This window comes from Stegodyphus dumicola, chromosome 10, assembly GCF_044657685.1.
Source record: "Stegodyphus dumicola isolate Sdum_Otavi_A_Nest chromosome 10, ASM4465768v1".
Classification (NCBI taxonomy): Eukaryota; Metazoa; Arthropoda; class Arachnida; order Araneae; family Eresidae; genus Stegodyphus; species Stegodyphus dumicola.
This window is the reverse complement of record NC_140777.1, coordinates 179513201-179532777: the sequence shown is the minus strand read 5'-3', so window position 1 is coordinate 179532777 and position 19577 is coordinate 179513201. Positions and strand designations below refer to the sequence as shown.

The 19577-nt window shown below is 31.9% G+C and overlaps 1 protein-coding gene across 2 annotated transcripts in view; it reads left to right on the top strand.

Annotated features, from left to right (window-relative positions):
* Positions 1–19577, top strand: part of LOC118187572 (uncharacterized) — a 56406-nt gene that overhangs the window by 10234 nt on the left and 26595 nt on the right. For both annotated transcript variants that reach the window (XM_085825937.1, XM_085825938.1), the window contains exons 2-3: positions 7048–7095; positions 12402–12590. In XM_085825937.1, the coding sequence (XP_085682063.1) occupies positions 7059–7095; positions 12402–12590 (226 nt within the window). In that variant the 5' untranslated portion in view covers positions 7048–7058. The remainder of the gene's footprint in view (positions 1–7047; positions 7096–12401; positions 12591–19577) is intronic.

The window sequence follows — 19577 nt, the reverse complement described above, 5'->3', positions numbered from 1 at the left end:
CAGCGTTATATTTACAAAATTTTCACAGGACTAGTTTCGATGGTTTTACCGAACCACCATCTTCAGCTGCAAAAACGCAAATGAACAAGATAGGAAATAATGATTAGATTAGATAAGAAAGCCTGGACAAGAATAAGCAAGTGGCGCCATCTGTTGGCGAAACCAGAACTAAAACATAATTTCTCTAAAAGCCGAAGGCAAATTTGGATTGGAATTAGGATCGTTAACTAGAACAAAAAGATTTTTATGAATGTGAAATGCCTCTAGAAAATCCAGTTCTCCAATGGAAGATGTTTTTTGAATAATTTTGGCAGCAGAAAAATTGAAAGTGTGATTTTCGGACCAACAATGTTGAGCAACAGAAGACTTCTGTGTTTCCTTTTTTCTAACATATGCCTCATGTTCTTTGACGCGAAATTTTAAGGCTCTCTTAGTTTGGCCAATGTAAATTAAACCGCACTGGCAAGGAATCTTATAAATACCCCAGGAATTCAAATCCGGAATGGGGTCCTTGAGTATAGAAGTCGGAATTTTATTGATGGGAGAATAAACAACCCGAAAGTTAAATTTCTGCAAAATATGTTCAACTTTATAGCTAATTGATGGAAAGAAGGGAATGACAACAGAATTTTTATAATCTCCTAAAATAAGAGTGTGGCTTTTAGTGTGTTGAGATGAGAATTTTTTAACTGCTTGATTAATAATGTTGGGTGAAAAGCCCCTGTCAATAGCTATTGCTTTTAAATAATTTAGTTCTTCATCAAGGGCTAGTTAGGGGGAGCAAACTTGAAGAGCACGGAAAACATAGGAATAAAATGAAGCTAACTTTTGTTTAGTCGGATGACATGATTTAAAGTGTGGTGGAAGGCAAACCGATGAAGGTTTACGGTAAACCGTAGTACTGAAGTTGGATGTGTTACGTGTGACCAGAATGTCGAGAAACGGAAGAGAATTGCAAGTCTCAAGTTCAAAAGTGAACTGAATAGCAGGATCGATAGAATTCATTGTTGAAAGAACTTCATTTAAATCATCTTTATTACCTTCAAACAGGGTAAACGTATCATCTACGTAGCGGAACCATGCCGGGAAGTTTAAAGTTTCAAACAATTTTAATTCATAATAATGCATGTAGATATCAGCCAGGATGGGACTGAGGGGGCTTCCCATGGCTAATCCCTCAGTTTGCTTGTAATATTTATTTTGGAAAACAAAATGTGTTTGTTTCAAACAGAGTTGAATGAGAGAAATTAGCTCATCAATTTCGATGCAAGAGAAATGAAATTCGCGAAGTCTTGTTTCTAGACATCTTAATGCACCCTCCACTGGGACATGGTGAATAATGATTTTACATCAAAAGAAACCATGAGTAAATTACTAGGAGAAATGTTTTTAACCTTTTTTACAAACTCTATTGAATTTTTTATGGTGTAAATGTTATTGTCTAATAGAGTGGAAAATCTATTAATAATATTACAAGCAAATAAATATTACAAACAAACTGAGGGATTAGCCATGGCAAGCCCCCTCAGTCCCATCCTGGCTGATATCTACATGCATTATTATGAATCAAAATTGTTTGAAACTTTAAACTTCCCGGCATGGTTCCGCTACGTAGACGATACTTTTACCCTGTTTGAAGGTAATAAAGATGATTTAAATGAAGTTCTTTCAACAATGAATTCTATTGATCCTGCTATTCAGTTCACTTTTGAACTTGAGACTTGCAATTCTCTTCCGTTTCTCGACATTCTGGTCACACGTAACACATCCAACTTCAGTACTACAGTTTACCGTAAACCTTCATCGGTTTGCCTTCCACCACACTTTAAATCATGTCATCCGACTAAACAAAAGTTAGCTTCATTTTATTCCTATGTTTTCCGTGCTCTTCAAGTTTGCTCCTCCAAACTAGCCCTTGATGAAGAACTAAATTATTTAAAAGCAATAGCTATTGACAGGGGCTTTTCACCCAACATTATTAATCAAGCAGTTAAAAAATTCTCATCTCAACACACTAAAAGCCACACTCTTATTTTAGGAGATTATAAAAATTCTGTTGTCATTCCCTTCTTTCCATCCATTAGCTATAAAGTTGCACATATTTTGCAGAAATTTAACTTTCGGGTTGTTTATTCTCCCATCAATAAAATTCCGACTTCTATACTCAAGGACCCCATTCCGGATTTGAATTCCTGGGGTATTTATAAGATTCCTTGCCAGTGCGGTTTAATTTACATTGGCCAAACTAAGAGAGCCTTAAAATTTCGCGTCAAAGAACATGAGGCATATGTTAGAAAAAAGGAAACACAGAAGTCTTCTGTTGCTCAACATTGTTGGTCCGAAAATCACACTTTCAATTTTTCTGCTGCCAAAATTATTCAAAAAACATCTTCCATTGGAGAACTGGATTTTCTAGAGGCATTTCACATTCATAAAAATCTTTCTGTTCTAGTTAACGATCCTAATTCCAATCCAAATTTGCCTTCGGCTTTTAGAGAAATTATGTTTTAGTTCTGGTTTCGTCAACAGATTGCGCCACTTGCTTATTCTTGTCCAGGCTTTCTTATCTTATCTAATCATTATTTCCTATCTTGTTCATTTGAGGTTTTGCAGCTGAAGATGGTGGTTCGGTAAAACCATCGAAACTAGTCCTGTGAAAATTTTGTAAATGTAACGCTGATTTTTGTTGTTTGACTTCTGAATTAGAATATCTTATACTTGAAACAAAGATCAAATCCGATTGCTGGAAGTCATACAATTGTCTTTTTGATAATGGCTTTGTTCACCTCTGAGTAAATCACGCAGTGACATTTAAGAATCCTCAAACTTGAGCTCATATCAACACTATTGAAGGTATGTTGGGCTTAATAAAAAAGGATTTTTGAAAGAAATGCCACTAACAGTTCGCAACTAGGGAGGATATTTTTGATTCTTACTTTTGTGCATTTATATAATGATTGCAATATAACAGCTTCTAGGTCAGATAATTTTAAACAGTTTTTGGATGCTGTTAAGAAATTCTGTGTACCACACACCAAAGACACAGAAATTTCTAAATAAGGCAAGTCGATATTTCTTCTTTTTACTGCGCAGATTATATAACATGTATTTCAGTTTTTATGTTATTTCCTTGTTTTATTTTGATTTAAAATGCAGTTTATTGAGATTATATTTTTTATGTTTTAATTATGTTTGGGATACCATTTTACTTGATGGGGCATTGCATGTAAACAAGAATGGTGCCAATTTTTGCCAAGGGGAACCCTGAAATATATTTTTTCCCAAAAAATATTTACAGAAAAGTTTATCACTATCTTCAGAGCAGCCAAGATGCTTATTCAATATGTTGAAGATGAAGATTGAAAGTCAGTTTCTCATAGAAGACACTTTAGCATGAAGGTAACATGTGAAGAAATTACAACAGATACTAGGTATTGTCGTTTCAGGCCTTGCTTTCTCCCTGCTTTGATGAGAATGCCATTACAACAGATTTTTATCCACCCCCACTCATTTTTTGTGCAAAGGAGTTTGCATTTATTTTTTAATGACTGCAAACATAATTTTCATCATCTAGGCAATATCATGTGCAATATTCTTCTTATAATAATGAACCTTTGTCACAATTCACGAGATAGTCAGCATAAAAGCCACATGACATATGTTAAACAAACAAAAGCAATATTTGCAGGGGCATAAGATTGCTTTTTTTAAATACCATTTTAAAAGTGTATCGAATTCTTAGTTTTAAACAGCTAGGGATAATAAACCATTTGTTTAAAGCATTTAGGAAAAATATTATTTATAGAGAAAGAAAGTTTGACAGTATGTGGCATTTAAATTAAGACAAAATTCAACATTAAATTGAAGCTGATTTTATGAAATACTTCTGGGCATTTTAAGGCATCTAGTCATTTGAATGCTTAATTTTCCTCAAAAATGCACAACCATTTTTCACTCTGATTTTATAAGAACCACTCCAGAAGTTAAATCTTGATGATAATTTTACATTAGTTTATAGAGCACTTGCATGAGCTCTAACAAGTTTACTGCTTGTGGAGTTCAATTTTTTAAAAAAAAATTATGTAAATTGTAGTTACTTCAGTGAATTATAAAAAAAATGACTTCATAAAATAAAACATAGACAATTCTTCATTAATGTATGAATGACTAATTTAAATAATTATGATCACATTCAAAGGTAACATATGTATATATATGTATATAAGGCAAGAAATATGTTTAGATTTTTTCTCTTCTCTATATACATCTTAGAATCTGCTTCCTTTTTCAAATGCAATACAGTACAAAGCCCGTAATCCGGACGTCCCATTATCCGGAATGATCTATAATCCGGACCTCAAAGCCACAAACTTTTTTATTGTATGCTTTACGCATGCGTGTAAAGAATGCGCATGCATACATTACGCGTGAGCGCGTTGAAAGAAATGTTTGATAAAGTAAACAAATATTAAGCTTTTTTTTGTAAAATTTGATACCCTTTAGATCATAATTGCTCTTTCATAAATTGGGGTTTCATATTTTTAATTGTATAATTTCTGCATGCCATCTTATCAGATTTAAATTGATGATCGATAATCCGGAAAAAAATCCTAATCCGGAATTGCCGAAGTCCCAATGATTGCGAATTACGGACTTTGTAGTGTATTTGGTAATAACCCTATAAATCTTATGTAGACTATAATTAAAAATATTTTTTATTACATTAATAAACCATTATTAAGGGAAGGATACATTTTATAGAAAATTTTATAGTCTAACCCCATGAAAAATTAACTTTCTAAAATCAAAATGTAATAGTCATTCAATAAAATTATAAGTTACATTAGATATATACAATATTCTTTTCTGTTCTCAAAATGATTTATTTCTGTGATATTCAGAAAAAAAAAATTGTGTTCTGCTTTTAGTGAAGCTAGAAATTCATAAAATTGATGAGGTGTCATACAAAATTAATTAAAAAGACTTTTGATGTCATTCAAATGCATCTCCTTGCTGAAGTTGTCTCTCGCAAGTTGTCATCTTCTGCTTTTTCTTGTATGTAAAGCAGGAAGCAAAAAAAGTTTTGCTCTTTCAGAAATTGGATCCGTTTTAATTTAAAAATATAATTGTAAAAATGCTACACAAAAATATACATTTTTGCCCAAGTTTCCAATGTGAAGAGCCATCTAGTGTGTGCATATAGCAGCCTTTAAAGCAAAATTTTATTCTGTAGTGTTAAATTAATGCGCACAAGCATTTTTTCAGTTTTTGTGCAAACAGACTAGAATGAATGTAGCTTTAAGTATAGAAGTATCTGAAAGATGACACTGATTGCAGTTCACTGCAATTATAATTACTGTTCTTAATATATAAGCTATTTAGCATGAGTAAGAATTGGACATTTGTGATGTTGAATTAATTTCTGTCTATCGGTTTTCAGTATGCATATCTGCATCAAAGTCCATTTATGATAATTAAATTTTAATATCAATTAAAAATATTAATAACAATGAGTGAAAAAAAAACAGTTCTATATATCTCCCATTCTACTGGACCAATTGACGAAATTCAAATTGCATTTTTCATGTCTCGAAAGTGCGACTTATTAGATATATATTAGAATCGAAATATGGAAAAAAATTATCATGTTATTTCAGATAAGCCTGATTTGTGTCAAAATACCTATGTTAGAACAGATTTATATATAGCACTGTTCTAATATAGGTATTTTGACACAAAATCAGCCTTTTTCTGAAATAACATACTAATTTTTTTCTATATTTCGATTCTACATCTCGAATTATGCCAGTGCCTATTGTCCTATGACAGAACACTATTATAGAGAAAATGAATTAGATTTTAAGATTTTATTGATCTTGAGTAATGTTTCAGACCATAAAACTGATTTCTCTGATTTAAATAAAAAGGTATAAATAACTTTTGTTCTTTCAAATTCAGTGTCATTGATATAATCGATGGAAACCGTAATTTATGAAATAAAGAACAATTATGATTTAAAGGGTGTCAAAATTTACAAAAAAAAAAAAGCTTAATATTTATTTGTTTACTTTATTAAACATTTCTTTCAATGTAAGTTGTTTAAGTTGCTTCGTTTTATGTGATAATACTTTCTCTTTCATTCTATAAACAGACATAATTTCTTGTTCAGTTACAAAGTTCCGCTGTTTAAGTCCCTTAATTCCTGTGCTGAGAATACCGACTAACTTGCCAATCGAAATTTTTTCGTTTTCACTAACCTCTTTGTCACCTTCTTCATGTCTTTATCCATTTTTTGCAGCAATTCCACTTCTTGTTTGATGAACATCGAAATATACTTTCGTTTTGTAGATCCTTTGGGAGCTCCAGCATCGGAAATTCTATTTGACATAATCAAAAGTTCAAGTTTATTTTTATAAAATTGCTCTTACAGTCTGCAAAAAATAATAAGCCGGATCCAGTTCGAAGATTAAGGTACAACACAATCATCAACATTAACTGAAATAGATAATTTTAGCTTATACCGTTAGTTATACGTAAAATGCGCACGTGAAAACGTATTTTGCACTTGCGCACATGCATATGCGCAGTCGTAAAGGTCTTACGTGCATGCGTAAACGCCTATGCGCATGTGTCAACGCTGCGCATGCGCAGAAAGTTTTCAGCTTTGAGGTCTGGATTATGGGTGTCCGAATTAACGACTTTTGACTGTATTTATTTATTAAATGTTAAATGCACGCGCTCTTGTATTTTCAATTTTCCAGTTTACCTTTCTTTTAATATTCGTCATGCGCTGCACTGCGCAGGAAATAAAACCATTTAATTTACAATTCAACTAACATTAGCTATTTATATACCAAATCCGTAACACTACTAAAAGTATTCAAAGAGAAGAACCCAGTGCTTATTCTTATGTGTAATTTAATTTCAATTTTGAAAACTTTAAAATTTTTATATTCTATATATTCTTGCAAAAATATTTTGTTATAATTTAATATTGAAAGAGTATGTATATAAATCATATTTTACCTTATTTTATTTGTATTATAGTTTTCCTGTAAATGGCTATTCCTTTTGGCGAAAAAAGAGAAAAACCAGGTTTGTATTTAAATTTGGATATATATATATACATAATTCTAATTCTACATTTATAGGATTTTTTGAAATTTATTCATTTGAATTTTGTTTTTTATTCTTCATGAAAAATTGGTTCCAAATTTCTGTCTTTTTTTCTGGTCAGTTTTCTGTGGCATAATGCACAAAAATTCTTGGACTAATTCCATTTTTTTTTTATTTATATAAAAATTTTTCATGTTTGTATATTTATATAATATAGAATCAAACCATTTGAATTAAAAGTTTTTCTGTGTTTTAATTAGTGATTCAAATGATGTTACTTAAATGGAATTTTTGTCTCTGATATACCAGAGTTTTATATGCATTTTAACAAGCTGATCTTTTCTCTCGTATTCATCTAATGACTACTGAAGTCCATTTGCGATTCTTAAATGGAAGACAAGCAGTCATATTTAAAAGGAAAATAAGTTTTTAAATTATGATATAGTTACCATCATATTCTTCAACTGTCTCTCAAAGTTAGCAGATTCCTTTGTAGAAATTATGTAGTTTTTCTGCCAAGATGTTGTGAGGAAGCTTTCGCAGCTTACTGCATGTTCCATCAAAAGCAGGCCCTAAGTTTTAATAATTTTTTTAATGCAATGGAAAAACAGATAAACTACAATTAACTTATATTGTTCTTTAAAAAAATTAAACTGCCTTGTTGAGAATCAGTTGTATTTACATAAAACAAAGGCGAATATCTTATGATTTACCGTATTAGACGGCATATAAGACGCACCCTTATTTAGAAGGCCACACACAAGGAAAAAAAGTTTCAATAGTCAGCGCGAAAGCGCGATACTACAATAACTTAAAATACGATTTCTTTTAGTTTTCACGTTTCGTAAAAGCCAAATAAACAATCATTGAATGCAATTACCAAACATATTTTTATTAAGGAAAATTACCGAAATGCCTTGCTGAAATTACTGAAATGCGTTGCTGCTGCTCTGTTTCCATGCACTTTGGCGTAGTTTAACACTCCTAGTTTATACTGACTTGTATATCTTAATCTCTTGTTTCCTGTAGTCATATTTTCCAGGGTATTGTTTATAAACAAATAGTTTTAAGCACCGATACCGACACGTGTGTCGGCTGAGTCAAAGAAAGTCTATGTAAAGAAGGAAAGGCTCCATAGACGTAATGTGACCGTCGAACCTGTTCAAACTTCGACATCAGCTTCGAGCTTTGGCGCTTTTTGGCGACAGATATTTCACGCATGCGCAAAATAATTATGGCAGATGTAGAAAAAGTTATGTGTGTCTAGACTTTTATCCAGGCTAAAAGTAGCATTCAATATTGAAAGTTAACCTGTGTCCTTCACGTATAAGACGCAGGTAACTTTTTTGAGACCAAATTTAGGAAAAAAAGTGCCTCTTGTATGCCGTCAAATACGGTATGTTGTGACATTGTACTTATCTTTTATTGATGCTAAATTGCATGATTTAATGAGTTATGCATACTTTCTCATATGCTTAATTTGAGGAGGGGGCAAGAGGAAAATTCTAAAATATTAACATTAGTTCAATGTCTGATAGTTGGGCTTTCACTGTAACATGATATGGCATAAGTAAAATTTTTCTTTCTCTATTAAGCAATTCTCTTTGGCACAAATTACCTTCATTTGCCACTAAAATGTCTTATTGTGCTACTTGTCCATTGGTATATGACATGTCTATAAAATGAGCACTGTTATTGTCCTAAAATTATATTCCTGTTACTTGAAAAAACTGGGCATGAACATTTACTAACAGGAAATGTTAGTAAATGTATGCATTGTGAAACTTCCTAAACGATAGTAGAAATTTCATGTAAATTTCTGAAAAATCTTTAAGCTGAACATTTCTAGACAGTTGTCTTTTTAAGTACAGATTCTGTGAATTATTTTAACAGAAAACAGTAAATACCATTTTACTTATACTTTATGTTGAAGTCTCTTTTGCTACTTTTAGAATAATACTTTTATCCAGTACTTTGTTGAGAATAACACTTTTAAATTAAAGTTGAAATGCATTTTTATTTAATTTAATTGCATGTAAATCTCTTATTTTCATTTGATTTGACTGTGAACTGCAGTTTAAACTAAACATCTAGAATTATTTAGATTTAGGTGCATACTTAGCCAATGCTGTTGGGAATGAATAAATCTACAGCCTTTTTTCCCTTTCTTATAGATAAGGTAAGGGTCTCAAACTCAAATTGCATGCGAGCTGAGGGGCCAGAACATTTTTTAAATGAAATTTAAATACATTCTTTGCAAACCAACATCAACAACAATAAATAAATAAATTTCATTTATTAAATATTTATAAATACATACTTAAACAACAATCATAATTATACAAAGGAAAAAATTCAAATTTTTATTTTCTATCTGAAGTCTAAAGATTGGCATGTACCTGCAAGAAATTTCTGTGGGTTATAATTTTGTAATTGAGACATTCTGATAGCTACATATTAAATTTTAGACTCGTTTATGTCAGATAATTTCAAAATGTTCATTAACCACTAAATAACTCACTTTAATCTATGTTCCAAAACTGGAAACACCAAAATACCACCACAAGGGAAGACTGCCACATTTGCTACATATCTGTGATGCATCACACTGTATCTGCAACAGACATTCGAGCTGTTGGTTGCACCAGAGTAATACAGTGAATTGTAACAAATTAGTTACGTAAGTGACAGCTCCAGAGAGCTGTGTAGTGGGCATATTGCTAACTTCAAATCATTGCTATCTGCAACTTCAGTGTTGTTAAGCCAGAGCTCATTGGAGGGAATAGAGATCTGTCGTGTTCTCAGATGAGAGCCATTTCTGTCTTGATAGCTGTATTGTAGTTAAAAGAAGGACAGGTGAATACTTGGATCCAAGCTGTCTATGGTATAGATGCGCTGGACCTACCAGGGCTGTGGAGTCGGTAGGGGAAATGACCAACTCCAACTCATGGAATTTTAGACTCTGACTCCTTCATATATATGTAAACATATACAAAGGAGTTACAGCTTATTTTTTAATATAAAAGACATAGATGATACAGGAAAAAAACTGATGGCATACGAAATTATTTTTATTCTTTAGAATTTATTTCGAAATGGAAAATCTAGCATTAGTAATTTCTAAAAAACAGTATAGCTTCAGCAAGATCTTCTTTGTTAGAGGACCATAGATCTGATTTGATAAACTTCAGAGCTGAGGAGAGTCTTTCCACATTGACTTAAGTAGGAGGAAAATACTGTTAAGACTACTTCCTTTAACTTTTCAGGATAGATTTTTATAAGTTCTTACAAGACCAATCGTATTTCTTTATATCTTCAAAGGCCGTGTAGAAATCTTAAGTGTATTTTTTCATTTTTATATCTAAAGGCTCTTGGTTCTTTATTTTCATTTGTTTTGTCTTAGACTTTTCAATGTTATCCAAAATTTCTGAAAATCTAATTTAACACTGGAAGAAGAGGATAGAGACTCAGTTGCAATGTCTGCAGTTTGACTGTCGTGATTTGAAGATCTCATTGTCTAACAAACTAGTTTCTCATTTCTTCATTTAAGAAATGATTCCTTCTGCAATAAACCCTCCATTTCAGAAAAAACAAACATCACATTTTTCCATTCTCGTCTCCTGTTAATTCTTCAGATTGTACCTTTTTTTGTGGCTGTATACAGTGTGGAAAGAAGAGTTTCCTATTCTGCAAGATCATTCCGCAGTCTTTCTGTTAGTGAAACATTAGAATTATCTACATCTTCTTAAAGAGTTCCTAATTCTGACAACCTTTATATCATCAAATGTGTATTTACCCATCGCATTGCTTGATCAATAATTGCTTCTTTTTCTAATCGCTTCCTAAGAATGGCATCAGTTTTGGGAGTTTTTGCTGCTATTACTGCTTACCTAAATTTATCAATGAGATTTGTGACTAAATGAATCATTTTAATCAATAATGGTAAATATCACATCCGTCTCCTCCCTTATATTTATTAATATGTGACTAAAATAGAAAATATCTATTTATTAATGTATGTAGTCCATAAATAAAAATAATAACTCAGTTTGTCATTAATCTTTTTTTCAATTCACTTTAATGTCATTTCAAATTTAAACTGTCCAACAAAAACTGGAGTCGGAGTTGACATGTTTTTAGCGACTCCAGCAATGACTCCTTTTACCCAAAAATCTGCCTAACTTGGACTCCACAGCCCTGGGACCTACACAAGGAGTAATGGTCTGGGGAGCAATTTCCTATAATAGCACAAGCAATCTTCTTATTGTTCCACTCACCATGACAGCAAATTTGTTTATCTTACTGGTGATTCCATTATTTGTGCTGTAGCTCATTCCATGGCCATTTTCTAACTGAATAAGGCTCATTCCCATGCTGCTGTTATCACCTGAAATGCCATATATAGTGTTGAGATGTTGCCTGGGAGATCATCTGATTTTTTTCTCATACGGAAGTCAAATTCAGCATCACCCGCAACAGTTCATCGTTGATTTAACTGACCAAGTGTAACATGCATGGAACTCCATCCCACAAAATGACATATGGCACCTAGATGACACATTGCATGTCCATTTACATGCTTGCATTCAGTATCATTATGACTACAATGGTTAATAATGTATCACTAATTTCACGTTTTAAATGCCTCTATTCATGCATATTTTAGCCTGTGACCTTGAAATAATAATCAAATAAATATGTTACTTAGACAAATATTTTGCCTATATTTCATTCCTCTGAATTTGGTACTTGCATGCTATCACAACCACCTTAGTAGAAAATCGCCAAAGTTTCATAATATGCCAAACTTTGGTAACCAGGCAGTGATCACACCGAAATTTCCACCACAACAAAAACCCATTCATAACTAGGTTTACTGATTATTTTTTATTGCAATAAATATATATTTGATATGTAAATAAAGTACATATGCATGTTATAATTTTTTATGATGAAATTAATTGTTCTTTATCTTCCCTTAAATTTGACAAACTGCCCCAGGGTGGTTGTGATAATACATTAAGTACCCTGATTTTTATTTCAGTGTTTGGATTTTATTTTCCATATGTGCATTAATGTATTCTGAATATATTATTATTATTACCATCATTTAGTGAATATTTTTTTCCTTTTTCTTTTCTCTCCCTTCCCTGGGGGGATTATATTTTCAGATATTTTAGTATTAAAATTTGCAAATAAGCATATTCAAGTTAAACTGTTATTTTATTGGCTTTAAGTTTCATTCAATTAATATAATGCCTTTTTGAAAACCATACTTTTTTTAGCACAATCACATAAAACTAAATGGGCTTCTACTAACAAACACCGTGATCAGTATGATGAAAAATCTAAAATTCCTTCTACTTCAAAACAAGAGGATGCTACAAAAGATAAAAGTTCAACAAAAAATTCTGCTGAGAACTTAAATTTTGCTGATCAAGATTTTGCTTCTCATGATGAACCATCTCAGAACTGTAAGGAAAAATAATTTTTCTCCTTCCTTAATTTTTTTTTTCAAATTTTTGTTTTTTATTTGCAAATGAATTATAGTGCTGAGTAGTTTTGTGTAATATGTAAAAACTATTTCTTGAGTTGATGTGATTCAAACAGCTGCTAGATAAAGTCATGGAAATAAAATATTTAATGAAAATATTAACTTTTACAATAATAAATGTTTTGTTAATGACTCATTTTATTAGTGATTAAATGAAAGTTGTGTAAAATGTCATTTTATGTATTAAAAAAGAAAATAAAAAATATGCTTTGTATATGTTACTTTGAAATTACAATGTTTTCTTTAATAAGAATAATAAACCAAAAATTAAAGAAGTGAACAAAATCTATGAGAAAGACAAAAGCCTCTGAAGAAATCTTAAATGTAAATAGGAAGATATAAAGTTTTAAAAAGTTTGGGAGTAATACAGTACAAAGTCCGCAATCCGGACTCGTCGGGACTTCAGCATTTCCGGATTAGGGGTTTTTCCGGATTATATATCATCAATTTAAATCTGGTAAGATGGCATGCACAAATTATACAATTAAAAATATGAAACCGTAATTTATGAACTAAAGAGCAATTATGATCTAAAGGGTATCAAAATTTACAAAAAAAAAAAAAAAAAAAAAAAAAAAAAGCTTAATATTTATTTCTTTACTTTATTAAACATTTCCTTCAATGTAAGTTGTTTAAGATGCTTCCACAAAAAATTCAAAAAGTTCCTTTTGCTTGTGTCATATATAGTGGACTTTCCAATGCCATATTTCTAGCATAATTTTGAGACGGATAGGCCTTTATCCATTTCTTGCAGTAATTCACTTTTTGTTTAATGGACATCGAAACATGCTTTCACTTTGTAGATACTTTGGCAGCTCCAGAATTGGAAACTCTTTTTGACATAATCAAAAGTTCAAGATTAATTTTTATAAAATTGTTCTAACAGTCTGCAAAAAATAATAAGCCAGATCCAATTAGAAGATTAAGGAACAGTGCAATCTGCAACATTAACTGAAATGCTTTGGATAATTTTAGCCTAGCTTATACTGTCCGTTATACATTAAACGCACATGCGTAAGTGCATAAATTTTGTAGTTTTGAGGTCCGGATTATGGACATCCGGATAACAGACTTTGTACTGTAGTTTTTTTAGATAAAATTGCACCCTATTTTTTTGCATACACCTTTGTCATAGCTCCAAGCTGTCAGTCTTTCATTGCATATTCAAGCAGATCACACAGTTTCCGAATTTTTAACATTTAGTATTTACCAAGGAAACTGTTTTTACTTCCTTGTACGAAGTAAAAAGGAAGTATTGTAATCACGAAAAGTTTTAGGCAGCATATTTCAACGAAAATATCCATTTTGACCGCTATCGAATGCAATTTAATGATGTTTTTGCGTGATATCTGTACGTAAGGACAGAATAAAAGACTCGTTTCCTCCAAAAAAATTATAAAACCACTTTAAAATTAATTCTGAAGAGAATTTTCCGTGGCGTATGTACAAACGCATGTACGTATGTGCGTATATCGCATAACTCAAAAACGAGTAGCCTCAGAACGTTGAAATTCTGTATATAGGACTGCTATAACATGTAGATGTGCACCTCATATTTTGGTTGCAATCTGCCGCACCAAACGTATATAAATATATTTATATATATATCCACTCTGTTACCCGGCTCAGTGATCTCAGTTTCTTTACCCTTATATGTTTGTAAATTGTACATTTTTTGCTTTAAAAATGATTGAATTGTGTTGTTTTTATCTTCCGGTTAAGGTTTTTATGCCTTTAATAAATCGGTATGCAATATTTTTAGAATTATCAATAATTTTAAAGTTGTTTAAGTGCCGCTAAGCCTAATAATTTTTTTGATGGCGACCGTTGCTTGTTTACATTTGAAACAGCAGAGTAGTGGATTTGTTGCCAATCTAGAGAAACGTAGCTTCGCAGCAACAAAGATAATGCCTTCATTTATTATTGCGAATTAAATCATACTTAATCCTTTCTGGAATTTTTTCGAGGAAATAAGTGTTTAAGATTTACTTTGTAATTTTTAATATAGATATTTTGAGTTTGAACTGAATTAATTGAATGAGAAATACTCAATCGTCTGTGAAAAACTGTTTCTTTTTTGTTTTGTTTGCTTAATTTATTTTATACATCATTCTAGCTTTATTATAGTATTTGAGTAGAACATGTGGCAACGATTAGATAATTCTATTCTTTAAATGGTATAAATTATGTGCATTATGAGTTATAATATGAACGAAATATAATATTGTTAAGTGAATCTAGTGCCAGAGTGTCGCTATGGTAAACAAATGCTAGAGTGAATTTTAAAGAATGCATTTATTCTATTGTGGTTTATGCGCTGTCGGTGAAGTAGATTTAATTCAATCCAATAAGTTTAAATGAAATGCAAGAAAAAATGCGTATAATTTAATATTCCGTACAAGGAAGTCATATGGTGTACACATCTGATTTTTTTAATAATAAATGAAATTTATTGAGTTAATGAAATCTGAATTGTGTAAATTCTATTTCATCATTTGTGGTGATTTCCAGCATTAAGTTATTTCATTAAATTTCGTTTGATCTGAGTACCAATAATCTGCTGTAGACATTTGTAGAACTTTTTATGAAGACTGAAACAGAGTTTTATCTTTTTTTCATCATTATTTTTTACTTCCAGTGCACAAAAGGCCTTTGGAAACTTACCCTTAGACAGTGAGGTACAAATAAAGTATAAAGTAAAAATATATACCAATAAAATTTGGTTAAAAAACCAGAATCTAGACTAGTGGTTAGACACTTTTTTTGCCTCGTGCATCTCTTTCTCCTTTGTTAGATGATCATTATCCTCCCTTGCCTTCCCAAAACTTGAAAAATACGTATACATTTATTTAATTTGAGATTTTTTATTATTTTTTTAATTTTATATTTATTTATTTATTTATTTTAATCATCGTAGTATGCTTTGTTAGATCTGTGGACATTTCCCCAAAAATTTGACCTATGAACTGTGAACCATTGCCTGAGATGATAAATTTATTTAAAAATGAATCTGCACTATTTGTATACATTTTGAAAAATTATCAACAGTCACAAATAAATATCTGTTTTTATTTTTTTCACTATGTTAGTAAGGACCAACCCTGGCACTTAGTGGCCAGCAGATGCATCGGCAGGTGGTGGATAGCAGGATATTCTGTATTACCTGACTGGATATTGTCGAATAATAAATAAGAAGCTGCGAAACCCCTCCCATAACCCTGGTGTTCTGTGACTCGTGCTTAGGGTTATAGTGTTAACTGCTGTTATAGTGTCTTAATAGTCTTGAATGCCTGTCTACTTCTAGAGTATTTTGCCTTACCCAGCAACAAGCAATACTGGGTGAAACTTTTTTTATTGTGTACACACTTTTCTAGTTCATGGAAATGACGATATAATTAGAAATTCTGCTATTGCAGGTAAAACCACTGCAATAGACCTTTTTTCTCAAAACAAAGAAACCTAGACAATATCAATCAAAGGAGCAGAAATGAATCCTTTATCGAGTGAGGCAGAAATGACCCCTATTCAAGTTACTCGATCAAGATCTGGAGAAGGGCAGGAAGCTATTAAAAGCATGACTGCTGCTCTAGATAAGTTCTCTAGATAGTAAAAAAAGCTGCTCTAGATAGTAAAAAAAGGAAAGCTCAGAGTACAAAAAAAGAAGCGTGCCCGAGAATTGAAAATTGCCAAAGGTGCTTTGGTTGAAAAACCCTAGAGCACAGGTGAAAAAAAAAAAGGCACTTTCAAAGGATGGAGCAGAATACAGTCCCAAAGATTGCCAAAGGAGACAGACCTGAAGGTTATACCTTCAGGGAGGCTCTTACGGTAGTCAAGATGGTGGTCCTTATTGAGGGACATCCTGAAAAACATTTATCAGAGGAACAGGCTACTGACCTTGAACTTCTGATAATGTTGACTGCTTTAGGTATTCTCAATACTAAAGAGATTCACCTGATCTCTATTAAGGGGCTGTTAAGACTTTATAAACAAAGTGAGCAACCCAAATGGAGCTAGGAAGCCTTGGATTTGGTAAGTTTGGCACAAAATGCTATTTAGCAGAGGTGTCTAATACCTGATAAACTCATCCTGAAAAAGGACCTAACAGATCAGTTTCTATGATTTTGTTTGGAAATGTGACTTTTATGCTATTTAGGTATCCATTTGGATTATAATTAATATCGTTAACTAATTGGCAAATGCTACAGGACTTGACATATTCACTTTCAAATCTTCGTAGCTTTAGAAAATAAACAATTTCTTTTACTCTCTGAAATTTTTTTCTTATTCTTAGATGGCCTAACAATGGCACATCATGCAGTTCGAGTAAAATTTGCTGGAATAACTGGCTGTAATTCATTGTTTTTTTTTTTTTTTTTTTTTTTTTTTTTCTTTGCTACCTTTGAATGAAATGGGAAATGATCAATGATTTCATTGTCAGTTGCCTTGTTCCTGATTTCCGTTATGTCTTGATGTTCAAAATGATCGGGTTCCATGTTTTGAAATTCTGGGTCAGCTTGTAATCTGAAGTAATTCTTTTATGAATCTAAAATTTCGAAGTAACGCATTTCTTTCTCCTCATTATCTACTGTAATTCATGATAGGTCATCCACCACAACATTTTTTTTTTTTTTTTCCCGACATATGTTTAAATTGTAAGTCTTATAATTTAAGAGCCATTCTCATGTTATGAGTCTGGATGACAAATTTTTCTCAGAATACAGATGTAATATGGCCACATGGTCCATGTATATGATAACAGGTTCTTTGTCAAGTTAAACTCTTTAAGTTTTAAAACATCTAAAAGGTCAGTTAGTATTTCTTTTTTGGTAGGAGTATAATTTCTCTGAATCAGATTGTTTTTCTAAAATCTGTTTCTGGCTGTCTGTCTTGCATAATCTGGCTTTTACCACAAAATTAGATGCATCTATGGGGATTTGTAACCTGCTGTCTGCTCTGGGAAATTTCAAGATAAGGGTTGGAAATAATGCTGATTTAAATTTTTTAAAAGCCGTATTCACTTCTCACTAAGTGAATCTAGTCTTTTTCAATTGAATAAGGGCTCTGCTGTATGAGTAAAATCTTGAATGAATGTTCTATAATATAAGCACTAGCCTGAAAATGATACTAATTTCTTTCCCACTTTAGGTGACAGCTAATTTTTAATCACTGAAATTTTTAAATCTTCAATTTCTATTCTATGCTATGATATTTTATTTTCCTAGTACAGAAGTTATTTGGCTGCAGACTTAGATTTTGCTGCTCAAGGACACTGAAGATCAATGTGCTTATCAGTTATGGATACTTATGGCTGTTATGTCATCTAAGTGCACAAATGTTGGTTTGCCAAGCACAGGCCTGAAATTATATCCATTGCCCTTTGAAAGTAGTGAGCTCCTCACATAGGTCGAACAGCATTCTAAAAATTGCATATATCCCTGATTTAGTAGTAAATGCTGTTTTTGTTATCTTTTTGACTTCATGCATATTTCCATGTATCCAACAATTATTGGTAAAATTTTCTTCAGTCGATAGCAAATTGCCATGCTTTAAATCAGTGGGAGATAAATTCTTTCTTTTTGCGTGACACTACTTGGCTAGTGTAGAGACTACTTGGGATTATTACTTTGATTTTTAAAATTTCTGATACATGCCTTTCTGTAATTTCTTTAACTTTATCGTCATGGTAGAGTTTCGCTCTATACGGGGGGACAGGAATATTTCCAATCTCATTACTTATCATATGCATTAACCCTGAGGTTTCATTAAACAAGTTATAAAAATTTTGTATTAACTGCTCGAATTTTTATCTGTTTTTCTGAAGGCAAATTCTTCAAGCCCAAAGCTGGCATCTTTTTTTCATTCAACCTGTTCATATCCAGCTGCAGTGACTCTTCCGAAAAATCAATTTGTGCACCTGCTCTTTTTGAGAAATCCAACTCCAAAGTAACACTTGCCTGCAAATTTGTAATTATGGGGGGGGGAACCACCTCATGTTGCTTATTTTTAACTTGTACAGTCAGTCTTTCACCCAGTGCATTTGTAATGGTTTTGGGGTTTTTCTTTTCGTCGCTATTACCTTATTTCCTGTAACTTTAAATAAATGAAATTTTCTAAAATTTTTCTTCAAAAACTTTTTTTCCAGAAACTATTCTGTGCTCCTATCTAGCAGTGCTACTGATGACATCAAATTTAAAATGATTTGGATGTTCAGAAGTTGACATGTTTAATTAAAACTGTATGTAGTTGAATCTGAGAGGCATTTTCTTTATTCTGGAGGGACTGACGTTTCTGACACACAACGCTCCTAACTAGTTTAATGGTTTCTCATTACCAACATAACTCTTTTCAGCTTGGTGATCTTCATTCATAGATGAAGAATTCTGTTGTTTACCAAAATGTTGTCTCCCAAGAAATTTATCACCTCTTTCGACTACAGGGTTTCCAGAACTTTGGTTATGTCCTTCATCTTACTTTGTTCATTGAAACATACCAACTTTCAAATTTCGCATTTTATTCAAAACATTTTTCTAACATAACAGGATTTCTCAGCTATGCAAGATCTTGGATATATGGCAACCACATGAACAATATTATCTCATGGTATTTATCCGATTGGTTTTTCCTTATGTAACAATTTCACCACCTAGTTTTTTTTTTCCAAAATGAAATCAGTCAACTCATGTGCATTCATCTGATATTTATCATACAGCTCTGATTCTAATAATATTCTATCTTTAACTGAAATGTTTTCACCTGTGCAGTTTTGAATGCATCAAATTTATATTCCCAGTTCACCTAGCAGATAATTTTTGATAGCCTTTGTACTAATTCAGCACTTGTCCCCGTAATGTGATGGTTGCTATAGCAACGTTTTGTACTTCTTCAATCAGATATAATAAAAAAGTAA